Raw genomic sequence first — 15,317 nt, forward strand, 5'->3', positions numbered from 1 at the left:
AAACAACATATATACAACAACTGATTGACAACAGAAGATATGAAAATCCAGCTTATTTCTGTTAAGCCAGACATTAAAGAGATTTGCAAAATAAAACTCTTCTCACCAATTCTTTGCTTATTGTTAAATGAATTTTTAAAAAAATTTCTAATGCAATAAAAATGAGTGGCTAGCACCCATCTGAAGTAAAACTCTTTGAGGTCGTCAGTTTTTAAGAGTTTAAAGGGGACCTAAGGCCAAAAATGTGAGAGTTGCAGTACTAAAAAAGGAACTTACTTCTGCAAAGGCTTGACTCAATAGAAATAAATCTAGGACCTATGTATAAGCAGTTTCTCTTTGTGCTCAACCTTTGTAGAGGGAGGATATCATAACACCAGTAGAGGGGTTGGTAAAAATGTCCCTATTCACCCATCTATTGCTTCTGTGAAGTGAAAATTCTAAAGTGTTTTCAAGAAGGCAAACAATAAATTTTTCCACATAGCCAGTAACAACTAAACTGTCGTAGTGGGCCTTTTTGGTCTCATTTTGTCAAGTTTAAAATTTTTTATATCAAAGATATGATTGTGTTTTATTTTTTGAGAGCTCTCTATTGGAATCAGAAGAGTTCGGAACACAAAAGATAAAAATTGATCCAAATGATTTTTTTAATTGATTTTTTTTTGAACTGTTTTAGATTTACAGAAAAATTGAGAAGATAGTTGAGTTCCATATACTCCTGACCTAGTTTCCCCTTTTCTTACCATTCTGCATTATCAGTATGACACATTTATTATAATCAGTGAACCACTGTTGTTATTAACCCAACTTACACAGATGAACTCAGGTTTTACCTAACGTCCTCTTCTGTTCCAGGATCTCATTCAGGACACCACACTGCGTTTGGTTGTCAGGTCTCTTTAGGCTCTTCTTAGCTGTGGCAGTTTCTCAGATTTCTTGGTTTTGATGACCTTGACTGTTTTGAGGAGGACTGACTGGGTATATGGGCAAATTTTTTTTTAAAGGGACATTTATTCTTGCAGTCTTTTCTGTTGGCTGTGGAATGATTTAAACACTAAAGCTGTGGGAGTTTTTGTATTACACTTAACTGAAGTAAACCCTGTGCTACAATGTGAACCTTGCTTGAAGATACAGTTGCCTGTATCTAAATAGGAGCATGATGTGTTTTTACTAAAACATTGTTCTCTTTGTTTCCAAATTATTGTCACCAGGTTTTCTTCATTGGCAAATTTTTAGCAGAGCTTTTTTGATTTTATATTTTTTAATCTTGAGCTTTATAGAGACATTTAAAATTAATTTTCCTAATTAGACTTTTTACTTGTTCAGTAACATTTATTGAACATCCATAGCACTGTTCTATGAAGGTAGTTTTCATTTTAAATTCTTCCTTAACCATTTTTACACTTCTCCATAGAGGCAGAACATGCCATCATTCATAAAAGGCAGTTTCAGGCATCACCTGCAATCACTGTGATCATGTTGATTTCTATTTTCCTGTAACTGCAGTATGTAAAATGTGACCCTGAATGGAGCTGAAACAAGCTTCCTAGAAGGTATAGATGTTTTGTTTATAATGAAAAACACTGGAAAGTAAAGGAAATAACTTAAAAGTCCAATACTAAGAAATTTTTAAAGTATCAATACAATGTAATGTTCCCAGTATAGTAATAAGTAAAAGGCAATATAATTTTTCTTGGTTTGAAATTATGAAGATAAGCATTTTGGAAAAAATACTGGAAGGACGTGTAACAAAATGTAACAGGTTTTTCTCTGAGATTTTGGCTCATTTTTTCTTCTTTATATGTTTTTTCTGAAATTTCAGCAATACACATTACTTTTGTATTAGAAAAAAGTATTTTAGACCCATTTTATCGCTTAGTCTTTGTCCCATAAGAGCATATGCAGTCAGGAAGTTTTATGTAGTGGACATACAGGAAATGGCTTGGTCAGTATAAAATACTGACATGGTACCGTATGTAGGCTTGCCCACTAGAGTGTTGTTTTTTTGTATTACAGAAGCTGAATTCCATTGCCACCCTAGTAACTCCTCTCTTGGCAGATCCATTGTTAACTGCCTCTACCCTTGGATTAATAAACCTAAGACAATCTTACAGGAAACTCTCTCTCTTTTTTTTTTTTTTTTTGGCCACACCACGCAGCATGTGGGATCTTATTTCCCTGACCAGGGATTGAACCTGGGCGTAGAGTCCTAACCACTGGACTGCCAGGGAATTCCCTAGGAAGCTCTTTAAGCATGGAAATCTGACAGTACATTCTCTGACTTAAAAAGCAAGATGCATGTATCTCAATGCTGGAAAAAGAGTACAACAAAAAAATAGATTAATGGACCTTGAGTAGTATATATTAATGAATTCTATCTTACACAAATTTATAATGAAGATTAGGGAATCAAAACCACTGTGTTAAACATAACCAATCAAAAACAAAAACAAGGTTGCAGTAGGCTTCCTGGAAACTACAAAGCTTTGCAACATGATCATTCCCTAATCATTATCTTTTTTTTTTTTTTTTTTTTTTTTACCATTTACTTTGTAAATGCCAGGCACCTGTCTAAAGGCTTTGCCACTATTATTTTATTTAAGCCTCCTGGTTTCCCCTTTTTACGTGTACCTAAGGCACAGGGAGATGAACCTAGTTCAAACCCACACAGTAGAGTTAGGATTTGAACCCAGGCAGTGTGACTGAGAGCCTACCCTCTTTAACATCTGTTCTACTGTACAGGAGGTGGTAAAGAGCACTACTGTGCCTTAAAACTCAGCACTGAAGAAATGACAGGTGAGGATGATACGGGGGAGCCCGTTTTTGTTTTTGCTTTTAATTTTATATAAGCTTATTCTGACTTTATTGAGTTAAGTGTATAAAATAGCAATGTATACACAGAGGGATTTAATACATAATATATATAATTATCTTTAAAAAGTCAGGATGCAAGTTAAAACAAAAAGTTCTTTTCTCTCCCAAATATACTGTTCTATTTCTTTTTTAAAAAATGTTGCTTTTGGGCTTCTCTGGTGGCACAGTGGTTGAGAATCTGCCTGCCAATGCAGGGGACACGGGTTCAAGCCCTGGTCTGGGAGGATCCCACATGCCGCAGAGCAACTACACCCGTGAGCCACAACTACTGAGCCTGCGTGTCTGGAGCCTGTGTTCCGCAACAAGAGAGGCCGTGACAGTGAGAGACCCACGCACCGTGATGAAGAGTGGCCCCCGCTCGCCGCAACTAGAGAAAGCCCTCACACAGAAACGAAGACCCAACGCAGCCAAAAATAAATAAATAAATATATTTAATTTTAAAAATGTTGCTTTCTTCTTTTTTTTTTTAAAGGGAACTTTATTATAAATTTATTTATTTTTGGCTGCGTTGGGTCTTTGTTGCTGTGTGCAGCCTTTCTCTAATTGCGACGAGTGGGGGCTACTCTTCCTTGCAGTGTGTGGGCTTCTCATTGCGGTGGCTTCTCGTTGCGGAGCATGGGCTCTAGGCGCGTGGGCTTCAGTAGTTCTGGCATGCAGGCTTTGGTAGTTGTGCCGTGCGGGCTTGCAGGCTCTTCAGCACAGGCTCAGTAGTTGTGGCGCACGGGCTTAGTTGCTCCCCGGCATGTGGGATCTTCCCAGACCAGGGCTTGAACCCGTGTCCCCTGCATTGGCAGGCTGATTCTTAACCACTGCGCTACCAGGGAAGCCCTCTTCATTTTTAAAGGTTATACTCCATTTATAGTTATTATAAAATATTTGCTTTATTTAGGGGAACTCTTCAACCTGTGTTGAAATTGCTATGATGAAAAGTGCTGCTTGGCCACTAGATGCTAACTAGAGTTAGGCTGAAAGGATGGGGTCCTTAAAGGTAAATTTCAGAGGTCAGTTGCTCCTTGCAAGTTGAGGTTGCATTCACTTCTTGCCAGAGGAAAATTACATTTCAGTGGTCAGAACTTAATGTCATGTAATACTTGTTATTTTGCTTTATAATAAAACAAACTTTACATTTGTAATTTAAATTCTTACCATAGTCCTGAAAGTAGCTATTGTTCGTACTTTCCAGATGGAAAAGTTGAGATTCCTGAAGTGGTGGTAGAGATCCAAATCCCAAATTCTGGTCTTTTGACTTCCAGTGCGTTGCTCCTTTTTTTTTTTTTTTTTTTTTTGGTCCTATACTAATCGCCTGCTTACATTCTGAGGAACAAGTGTCTTATCCATTATTATTATTATGCTTGGTTAAGTAAAAAGAGAAGGGATTGAAAGAAAGTGGGTTGAGATAGTGAGATAAGAACTTGAAGGTGCAAAATTTTTAAAGGAAAGCCAGACATATTCTCAGGACCTTTGTTTGGTTACAGACCCCTGAGACCCTGGTGAAAGCTGTGAGCCTTCCCAGAAAAATCCACATACACTCAATTCTATTTACAATTTAAATGCCTAGGCTTTAGGGTATAAAAGTGTGGTTCCATAGCCTAAAAAGGAAATCCTCAAAATAAAGTGTTTTTACTAGTGGGTCACTAAGGACCGAGATCTTAAACAGGCTTTGAACAAATTGGTGGCTAATTAAAGCTGCCTGGGGCCAAGTCGGCCCAGAGGGAAGTAAGAAGCAAGGGAGAACCAGCAGCACTCATGTCTTATTTACCTTGGGGAGACTTTGAAGGAGGCCTTTTGTATTACAAAGCTTTCCCCATAGACACCTGTCAGGGTTGTTGTGAGTGGCATAGAATGCCCGAGGGGTTCATAAATAGTAAGTCTGTTCTTACAGTTTATAAGTGGGAATTGATCATGCTTATGCTGTGCCTTGTACTACCTCTTCCATTTGTGCAGGTGTCTTAAGGATATCCTAATGGTAAACCATTTAATTGATGAGAAAGTCTTTTAAATTGTATTTCATATATGTGTTACTGAAATCTTTACTAATGTTGATAAATCTTAGGCTCAGCAGAAAGCTTTTCTAACTTGCCTTAAAATACTAAGATAAATTCTTTGTTTGGATCCTTAAAAGTTTCACTGAAGTTCTGTGGTAATGTTGATAACATAGAAACTATAAGAATCTATTAACAACACTGAGTTTACCTCTGCTGGCATTGGATTGAAATCCTGTGAGTGCATTTATTCAGTGATGACTGGGTTTGATAGAATATACACAATTAGAAAAATCCTTTGGTTCTTAATTCATGTTGTTATTTGTAAACTAACCAGAATGTGCTTTTGACGCTGATTTTTTTTAACATCTTTATTGGAGTATAACTGTTTTACAATGGTGTGTTCGTTTCGGCTTTACAACACAGTGAATCAATTATACATATACATATGTTCCCATATCTCTTCCCTCTTGCATCTCGCTCCCTCCCACCCTCCCTATCCCACCCCTCTAGGTGGTCACAAAGCACCGAGCTGATCTCCCTGTGCTATGCGGCTGCTTCCCACTAGCTATCTAGTTTACATTTGGTCGTGTATATAAGTCCATGCCACTCTCTCACTTCATCACAGCTTACCCTTCCCCCTCCCCATGTCCTCAAGTCCATACTCTAGTAGGTCTGTATTTTATTCACATCCTACCCCTAGTCTCTTCATGACATTTTTTTTTCTTAGATTCCATATATATGTGTTAGCATACGGTATTTGTTTTTCTCCTTCTGACTTACTTCACTCTGTATGACAGACTCCAGGTCTATCCACCTCATGACAAATAACTCAGTTTCATTTCTTTTTATGGCTGAGTAATATTCCATTGTATATATGTGCCACATCTTCTTTATCCATTCATCTGTCAATGGACACTTAGGTTGCTTCCATGTCCTGGCTATTGTAAATAGAGCTGCAATGAACATTTTGGTACATGACTCTTTTTGAATTATGGTTTTCTCTGGGTTGGGTATATGCTCAGTAGTGGGATTGCGGGGTCGTATGGTAGTTCTATTTGTAGTTTTTTAAGGAACCTCCATGCTGTTCTCCATAGTGGCTGTATCAATTTACATTCCCACCAGCAGTGCAAGAGTCCCTTTTCTCCCCACCCTCTCCAGCATTTATTGTTTCTAGATTTTTTGATGATGGCCATTCTGACCCATGTGAGATGATATCTCATTGTAGTTTTGATTTGCATTTCTCTAATGATTAATGATGTTGAGCATTCTTTCATGTGTTTGTTGGCAATCTGTATATCTTCTCTGGAGAAACGTCTATTTAGGTCTTCTGCCCATTTGTGGATTGGGTTGTTTGTTTTGTTGTTATTGAGCTGCATGAGCTGCTTATAAATTTTGGAGATTAATCCTTTGTCAGTTGCTTCATTTGCAAATATTTTCTCCCATTCTGAGGGTTGTCTTTTGGTCTCATTTATGGTATCCTTTGCTGTGCAAAAGCTTTTAAGTTTCATTAGGTCCCATTTGTTTATTTTTGTTTTTATTTCCATTTCTCTAGGAGGTGGGTCAAAAAGGATCTTGCTGTGATTTATGTCATAGAGTGTTCTGCCTATGTTTTCCTCTAAGAGTTTGATAGTGTCTGGCCTTACATGTAGGTCTTTAACCCATTTTGAGTTTATTTTTGTGTATGGTGTTAGGGAGTGTTCTAATTTCATACTTTTACATGTACCTGTCCAATTTTCCCAGCACCACTTGTTGAAGAGGCTGTCTTTTCTCCACTGTATATTCTTGCCTCCTTTATCAAAGATAAGGTGACCATATGTGTGTGGGTTTATCTCTGGGCTTTCTATCCTGTTCCATTGATCTATATTTTGACGCTGATTTTTAATTGGTTTTGTCTGCAGGGAATCAGAGAACTAACTTGTAGTAAGCGCTGGAGAGGGTATACTTTCTTGTTTTGCCGATAGTTAGATCTTAAAAATGATGTCAGCCTCTAGAAAGATTAAAAACAGTATTCCAGTATGTTAAGTATGTGGATGCTAACAGTGGATCATTTACAGAGTGAATTTTCATGGTGTTTTTGAAAAATCTTTAGCATTCGATGAAAGTTGTTTTCATACTGGTCAATTTTATAATTTCAAACATTTCTCTCAGTTAAATGTGCGGTAAGTTATTTTTGCTTGCTAGGACTAAGAAAATGTTTACCTGGTGTGTCTCAGGCCTCTCTGAGGGTTTTTAAGCGTCAGTGGCCTACTTAACTGCTTTCCCAAGGAATATATATATATATATATTTTTTGCCGTATGCGGGCCTCTCACTGTTGTGGCCTCTCCCGTTGCGGAGCACAGGCTCCGGACGCGCAGGCCCAGCGGCCATGGCTCACGGGCCCAGCTGCTCCGCGGCATGTGGGATCCTCCCGGACCAGGGCACGAACCCGTGTCTCCTGCATCGGCAGGCGGACTCTCAACCACTGCGCCACCAGGGAAGCCCAGGAATATATTTTTTAATGCTCGGGAAAATAATTGAGCTTTTGAATAATATAGTTGTACTTTTATTTTGAAAGGGTTAAAATAAAACCATTTTAAAGTTTTTAAAGAAAATTAAGATGAATTTCAGCAGGGAATTTACATGGAACTCCTTGCAATCTATTATCTTGTTTGTATGGAAATGCTGTTTTTGTGTTTTTGTTTTTTAGTAATTAATTTTTGGCTGCATTGGGTCTTCGTTGCTGAACGTGGGCTTTCTCTAGTTGCAGTGAGCAGGGGCTACTCTTCGTTGAGGTGTGTGGGCTCTCACCGCGGTGGCTTCTCTTGTTGTGGAGCATGGGCTCTAGGTGTGTGGGCTTCAGGAGTTGTGGCATGCGGGCTCAGTAGTTGTGGCTCGTGGGCTCTAGCGCGCAGGCTCAGTAGTTGTGGCGCACGGGCTTAGTTGCTCCACAGTACGTGGGATCTTCCTGGACCAGGGCTCGAACGCATGTCCCCTGCATTGGCAGGCGGATTCTTGTGCGCCACCAGGGAAGCCCTGGAAATGCTGTTTTTATGTTAGAAAAAAGATGATTTTATGAACCATTTTCTTGGTAGAGGCTAGAAGTTTTGGTTAGATTACATGATATGCCTTTTAGATACTTAAGTGTCAAACCAAAAATTATCACGTTTCTAAATGGAGATTTTCATTATTTATTTGACTACTTAATTTGAGGATTATATTCCTGTTTGAAATTTTTCACTTCTTAGAAGCTTTAATAAGGTCTCTTTCTTTCTCTGATGGCTTTTTTAAAATTAAAAATCTTTTTATTGAAATTAGTTGATTTACAATGTTGTGTAAATGGCTTTTTTCCGCATGTAAAAGTCATGGCCCAATGAGGCCAGACTTTGCCAAGGATATCTTTGTTTTAATATGACAGTAAGCGTTGCAAATAATATGTAATCCTTTTATTGGAGTAGAGCTTTACAGCTGACAAAGTCTCAAAACTGAATGACGTTTATCCCATTTTCTCTCATTCTTTGTTACCAGAGGAGACAAAATTTGCAGTGATCTGTGTTTAATGAAGGAATGATCTACTGACACAGTTTTAGTTTTAAACATATTATACCCACTGTGTGAACTTCCTTAGTGACAGATACATAGTGTTTTCCCTTTGATGTTGTTTTGTTTTTTTTGTTTTTTAATAAACTTATTTATTTATTTATTTTTGGCTGCGCTGGGTCTTCGCTGCTGTGCACGGGCTTTCTCTAGTTGCCGCGAGAGGGGGCTACTCTTTGTTGCGGTGTGTGTGCTTCTCGTTGTGGTGGCTTCTGATGCGGAGCACGGGCCCTAGGCACGTGGGTTTCAGGAGTTGTGGCACATGAGCTCAGTAGTTGTGGCTCACGGGCTCTAGACCGCAGGCTCAGTAGTTGTGGCACACAGGCTTAGTTGCTCCGCAGCATGTGGGATCCCAGACCAGGGCTCGAACCCGTGTCCCCTGCATTGGCAGGTGGATTCTTAACCACTGCGCCATCAGGGAAGTCCCCGGCTCTTGCAGCGGTGGTGCCGGCCCGGGTCGGAGTAGGTTCGGTCCACGGTGAGTGCCGTGTTGCTGCCCGGCATCTCGGCGCTCGCGCCGGGAACTTACCCGGGGGCGCTCGGACTCGGGCTCGCGGGGGTGGGGGGGCGGCTCGGGCTGCCGCAGATGCTACCGACACCCGCGCGGCCGCTGCCGCCGCCTTCCCTTTGATGTTTGATTTTTAGGATTTATTTTATTTGAAAAAGGGTTCAGACTAAAACAAGTATAAATTAAATAACATACATACAAAGACACAGCTCACCTCAATTTATAAAACTTTAATATGTAGACTTAAGGTGGAATTAATTTTTGTATCGTGTTTTGGGAGTAGAAGGCATATTTGATTCATTAGAGGATATCATTATACATTACTCATAAATCTTAATCTATAAAAATTGCAGGTCATTTGGACAGTATGTTAATCATATACTTGTATATTCTGACACATTGTCTTTGATATATTTTTGGTCTAACCTTCAACCCAGGTCAATTCATTTCAGAAAGCCTACAGCTTTTATAAAGTATTAGAGAACAAAGCTCTGAGCAATATCAAGTCTTCCGTTAGCCTGCCACAGAATATTAAGAAGCAATGGGATTACCTTCTGCTACATTGTATTATGTATAATTAAACACAGTGCTTTCTTTATCTTTAGTTATCCAGGCAAACAAAAATCACTGTAATCTTTTTGACCTAGGATGGGAGTAGGTAGTATTTTTTTAAGTTTATTAGCAGTACAGTATATCTTTAACTGGCATTTAAACATTAGCCATAGTCTTTGTTGAAGAGGCTGTATGACAGCATTAGACACTTGAAGTCCTGATCTGTCATTGACTTCTTAAACAGTATTGCCATTTTTTCTTTTTTCTTTTCTCTTTTTTCTTCCTGTTCTTTTTTGGGGTGGTAGTAAATAGCTTTGTACTAATTTGTAATCTGCTTTTTTCCTTTGGAAAAAAATTGTAAAATTTACTTTTTAACATAATATTTAATCAGGCACTGGTGGTGGGCATTTTTACTTAAGTGTTTGTATCACAAAAACAAAACCTGTTTTACTTTTTTTTTGCGGTACGCGGGCCTCTCACAGTTGTGCCCCTCCCCCCCCGTTTGTTGCAGAGCGCAGGCTCCAGACGGGCAGGCTCAGAGGCCATAGCTCACGGGCCTGGCCGCTCCGTGGCATGTGGGATCTTCCCTGACCGGGGCACGAACCCGTGTCCCCTGCATCAGCAGGCGGACTCTCAACCACTGAGCCACCAGGGAAGCCCCTGTTTTACTTTTAAACTAAAAACAGTGATAAACTCCAGCAGTTAAATTTGAAGTAAAAATAATCTCTTTGACCCTTACTATTACAATAGTCTTTAAAATTTACATATGTTAACACAAATTTGCATGTTTTCATTTTTTTACTCATCCACTCTTGGCTATCTTTCCATGTTTAGAACATCTAGATATTCTTTATTACCACTGCAGAGTATTTTATTGTTAATTACAGATGTACCAACATTTGTATTAACTTGTTCTCTTACTCAAAAATAATTTATTTAATAGGTATGACTTAATGTATTTATTATATTTCCGATTCTATTTAAAATGGGTAAGGAAGCAAAAGAAAAATCACCTGTAATCCTACCAAAGACAAACCACTGTTAACCATTTTGCTGTCTCTTTCCAGTGTTTTATTTTTCTATTGCACAGCCTATTTTTCTTTCTTTCATAAAATATATATAAGGAAGAATTTCAATGTCAATAAATAGAGCTATACAACAGCATGAACTTTTTTGTCTTAAAAAATTATGTGGAAATATTAAAATACTGAATAATATAAAATATACCATTGTAACCATTTTAAGGGTGCATGCAATTCAGTAACATTAAGTACATTCACAGTGTTGTACAACCATCACCACTGTCCATCTCCAGAACCTTTTCATTATTCCAAACTGAAACTCTGTACCTATTAACACAGCATAATTTTTATGCCTTTAAACTATTCTCTTATCGTGAACATTTAAGTTGTTTCCAGTTTTCTCCACTTATAGACAACAGTCCATGCACACTCTCCTTCCTGTCTATTTTCTCCTGATAGCAGTTCTTCCAAGAACCTGTATCAGTAGATATGTTAAGGGTGATCCTTAAAATTGGTTTTGGATATCAGTTTTTTTTCTTTTCCCCCCAAAGAAGAACTTATCCTCAATTTTATAATAAAAGTTAATGTAACTGGGTTACATATATTAAAATACAGTCTGTAGATAATTTGACATTAATATAGCTATTTTGTAGGAGGAGAGATACTTATGGAATAGAGGAGTCAAAGTCTTTTTTTGCCTGAATTGATGATTTTTCAACGGCAGTTGAGGCTCAGTGACGTTGCTGGTTGGAGGGGTGCTAGGCGGGGTGTGTGCAGAATGTATCATTTGGAGAAGGGTCATCATACATATTCTGCTGTTCTGGTGGAAAAAGAGTTAAGAAACTACTGCCCTGTGTTCTGTTTGCCTCATTAGAGATAACATGCTTTATTTAACCAGGGTTTTAACTGTAAAACCATTTTTTAAATGTCAGAATTATAAATTTTTCTAATGAAAACCTTTGCTTCTCCACTAGGATTGGCAGCCACCATTTGCATGTGATGTTGACAAACTTCATTTTACCCCACGTATCCAGAGGCTGAATGAATTGGAGGTAATGTCTTAACTACTATACTGGTTGCCTGTATTCCAGCGGGGGCTTCTTTGAAAGAGGCTGTGTCACAAATCTGTTGGTTTCAGTGAAGCTAAAACATGGCTAGTAACTGATAATCATGGTAAAACAAATGGCAATAAGCCTTTGCAGCTAACCCAGTTTCATTAAAAACACTGATTTTTGTCAATAATTGCCAGCCTATTAATAAATGCATTTAAATCCTTCTCAATCTAGGTGACAACCAATAGAGTTTAGGTTTTGAAAGCCATGTGCTTTCAGAACCATTTAATGGAAGAGATTCTCTAGCTCTGCTATTCTTCCAAAATATATGTCTTCAGTTAGATTTAATAACACACTTTACTTTCCCTAGGAGGAGTGAATAGCACAGGGGATTCTCTAGAGAAGAGGTAGTAGTTCTTCTTTAGTCTGTAGGCGACTTAAGCCCTAAAGTGCTGGGTGAATAAGGCTTGGGTATTGATAGCATAGAAGTTCATTGTTTATATGAATGTTTTGCTAATCTGATTTTCATAATGAACCATGTTTTATTTTTCTATACTAAACGAGGTATTCTTAACTTAAATGGCACATATGTCCACTGGAATTCTGTGGGCATTGCCAGTAGTAGCATCTAGTGTATGTATTTTCAAGTATTTCAATGTATTTTCATGTCGAGCTTGAAAGATAGGGAGGTGGGTATTCACTTTGACGTGGTTGGGAATATCTGAATATTTTTTTTTTTTTTTTTTTTTTTTTTTTCGGTATGTGGGCCTCTCACTGTTGTGGCCTCTCCCGCTGCGGAGCACAGGCTCCGGACGCACAGGCCCAGCGGCCATGGCTCACGGGCCCAGCCGCTCCGCGGCATGTGGGATCCTCCCGGACCAGGGCACGAACCCGTGTCCGCTGCACCGGCAGGCGGACTCCCAACCACTGCGCCACCAGGGAAGCCCGGAATATCTGAATATTGATCTCAATTTTGGTCTTGTGCAAGATAAAAGTCTTAAAACTGTCTGACTTAATTTCACAATGAGCGGAAAGAAAAATGACAGAATTTTTAAAAATGACTTGTAGGCGACAGTAATAATCTGTTAAGGGAATAACATTTAAGAAAGTTTCTGGTTTTCTTTTATCTTTAAGTTATCAGGACTTTATCTAAGATAAGTGGTTCTGTTGTAAATCTGCTTTTAGATTTGTGTTTGAGCAAATCAGAAAATTTGTACTTGGAGAGAACAGGACTTCAAAATACTCAAACTGTAAAAGGACGAAAGGGGCATATAGAAGCAGCTTACTTATGATACTCCTTAAATAAAGCACCTCTCAGATCACCTATTTATGTTACGGGAGGACTTACTGAGTGTGTAACTACTACTTACCTGGCACATGGTAGGGGCTGAATTAAATTTTTGTTGAGTTAACGTATAATTATTTAACCAGTTTTATTCTGTATGTTTTGGGGAAGTTTCCCCTATTGAATTCGTAAGTGGTATTACACTTAAATATTCTAAGAATAAAAATATCACATGCACAGGTAATAGACAGGAGCTTTATAATAAGCTAGGTAAAAGTAAAACTCAGTTCTTTGTCATTTAGGCTCAAACTCGTGTAAAATTAAATTTCCTGGACCAAATTGCAAAGTACTGGGAATTACAGGGAAGTACTCTGAAAATTCCACATGTAGAGAGGAAGATCTTGGACTTGTTTCAGCTTAATAAGGTAAAAGCCTAATGACCATCTTTCTCATTGAATAATTTTTCTGACAGCATGAATTTGATCTTCTTTGCCTTAAAATAAGAAACTTACTGCTTGAAATATGTAAAATAAAATTCTTCATTTAGTTTTGTGATTAATTGGTCTCTGCTTGTCAGGTCTGAAAGCCTTATCTTGTGAAATATTTTGCTGCCACCTGTTTTTTGGTAATTTTTAAACTTCGTAATGGTCCTCTTAGATATTCCTGTCTGTTTTATTGCAGATAAGACAACAAAGGCTTTCAGTGTCCAAGTTGACCAACTGAAAAAGCTGAGTTATAATTCTGTATCTTAAGGTTCATCCCAGTCTAAAGCCGCATTATTTCCACCAGACGTGCTGCCGTTCTTGCTACTCCTCAGTTTACTAGAGCCTTTTCCTTATCGGAGATTCATTGCTGACTTAATTCTTCCTCATGGGAAATCTTGGCTGCTTTGGGGAACTGAGAAGTAGCTTTGGGAGGGGTACAAAAAGTTTATGGAATATGCTGTTAAAAGCAGTGTTTCTAGTTTAAAATTAATAGTGCATATATATATATATATATATATATATATTTTTTTTTTTTTTACTTGGAAAATGTATTTTTAAAAGATGATGACAGCCAAGAACTAATTTCTTTTGCTGTTTTATTTAACAGTTAGTTGCAGAGGAAGGTGGATTTGCAGTTGTTTGCAAGGATAGAAAATGGACCAAAATTGCCACCAAGATGGGGTTTGCTCCTGGCAAAGCTGTGGGCTCCCATATCAGAGGGCATTATGAGCGAATTCTCAACCCCTACAACTTATTCCTTTCTGGAGACAGTTTGAGGGTGAGTGGGGCTAGCCTTAACCTGTTTTATTTCACTGCTTATTGGCACATGGTCTTTGGGAGGAATGAAAAGGCCTTGATTATGTGTGGAAGACTTGCTTGGAAGACTTGTTTTATGGATTTTTCCTCCAATGTTTTAGTTCTGTTTTGAGAGCAACCATACTAAGAAGGTTGTTTTTGGAATGAATAAGGTTACAGAGGAAATATTCTTTTGTTATCAAAAACTGAAATCTGTATTAACTTCGCTATAGATGTTCCTTTCTTACAGCATTTGGTTATTACCTACTAGTTACAGCTTATGCTTTTGCATTCACTAACTGTTTAAAGTGTATTTCTGGTTGTCACATGAAAATACAACATGTGAAATAACTTGCCTGCCTGCTCTCTTTTGCCAGCTGAGGTCTCCAAGGAGATTTTCATAGAATGTTGACATCGGTAGAGAGTAGGGGACTCAGTAATGCTGGACAGCTCATGGAGCCCTCTGCTAATACTTCCTATGTAACCGTGTTTGTTTCCTTACAAAGGAGGTATTTGCCAAATTATTCAGATAAAAACTTTTGTTCTAATTAAAAGCAAAACAATATTATAAAAACTTCCCACTTATTTTAGGCCCTGGTAGAAAGCAGAATGTCATAATTGTTTACACCCTTTGAGATATTCTACACTAGAGCAGTGAGCCCTATAATTTTAGGAATTGTTACTGTGCTATAGAGAGGGAGGAAGATCCCAACATAGTTTCCAAGGGTAAACCTGCTAATCAAAACTCTGTTTTGATACAGACATGTCATCTGGAATGCTTAAATCCTATAGGTTTTCGTAGCGTTGTGTTTTTCTTTTCTCTCTCCCTTGATTCCAGATGGGCTTTCTTTTTAGCCTAGAAAATGTGACTAATCTAATACTCAGAAAGTTGTTTAAAGAAATGTGCACTGTGTGAATGTTTAGTGAACCCATGGATGAAATTGTTTAAAATTGTTTAAAATGAAATTGTTTAAAATGGAGCATTTATGTCTCTGTTTTATAGTCAGATCTACATACAGTCACCCACAATAGATTTTCTCCTTTGAACCCTCTTATCTCAGTGCAGAAGTTAGATGAATAAAGGGAGAGAGAGAGTTCTCCCTGCTTTATGGGTTTAGAAACAGCTTGTCTGTATACTTAGAGAGGCCCTAAGTTTCATAGTTGAAAAGTGGGTAAGCATTTATACAA

The 15,317-nt window shown here is 38.1% G+C and overlaps 1 protein-coding gene across 2 annotated transcripts in view; it reads left to right on the forward strand.

Moving 5' to 3' along the window:
- The window catches only part of KDM5B (lysine demethylase 5B), an 80,596-nt gene that overhangs the window by 15,735 nt on the left and 49,544 nt on the right, over positions 1-15,317 (forward strand). For both annotated transcript variants that reach the window (XM_059059087.2, XM_067026521.1), the window contains exons 2-4: positions 11,487-11,564; positions 13,152-13,274; positions 13,942-14,112. In XM_059059087.2, coding sequence (XP_058915070.1) covers positions 11,487-11,564; positions 13,152-13,274; positions 13,942-14,112 — 372 coding nt within the window. The remainder of the gene's footprint in view (positions 1-11,486; positions 11,565-13,151; positions 13,275-13,941; positions 14,113-15,317) is intronic.

This window comes from Kogia breviceps, chromosome 1, assembly GCF_026419965.1.
Source record: "Kogia breviceps isolate mKogBre1 chromosome 1, mKogBre1 haplotype 1, whole genome shotgun sequence".
Classification (NCBI taxonomy): Eukaryota; Metazoa; Chordata; class Mammalia; order Artiodactyla; family Physeteridae; genus Kogia; species Kogia breviceps.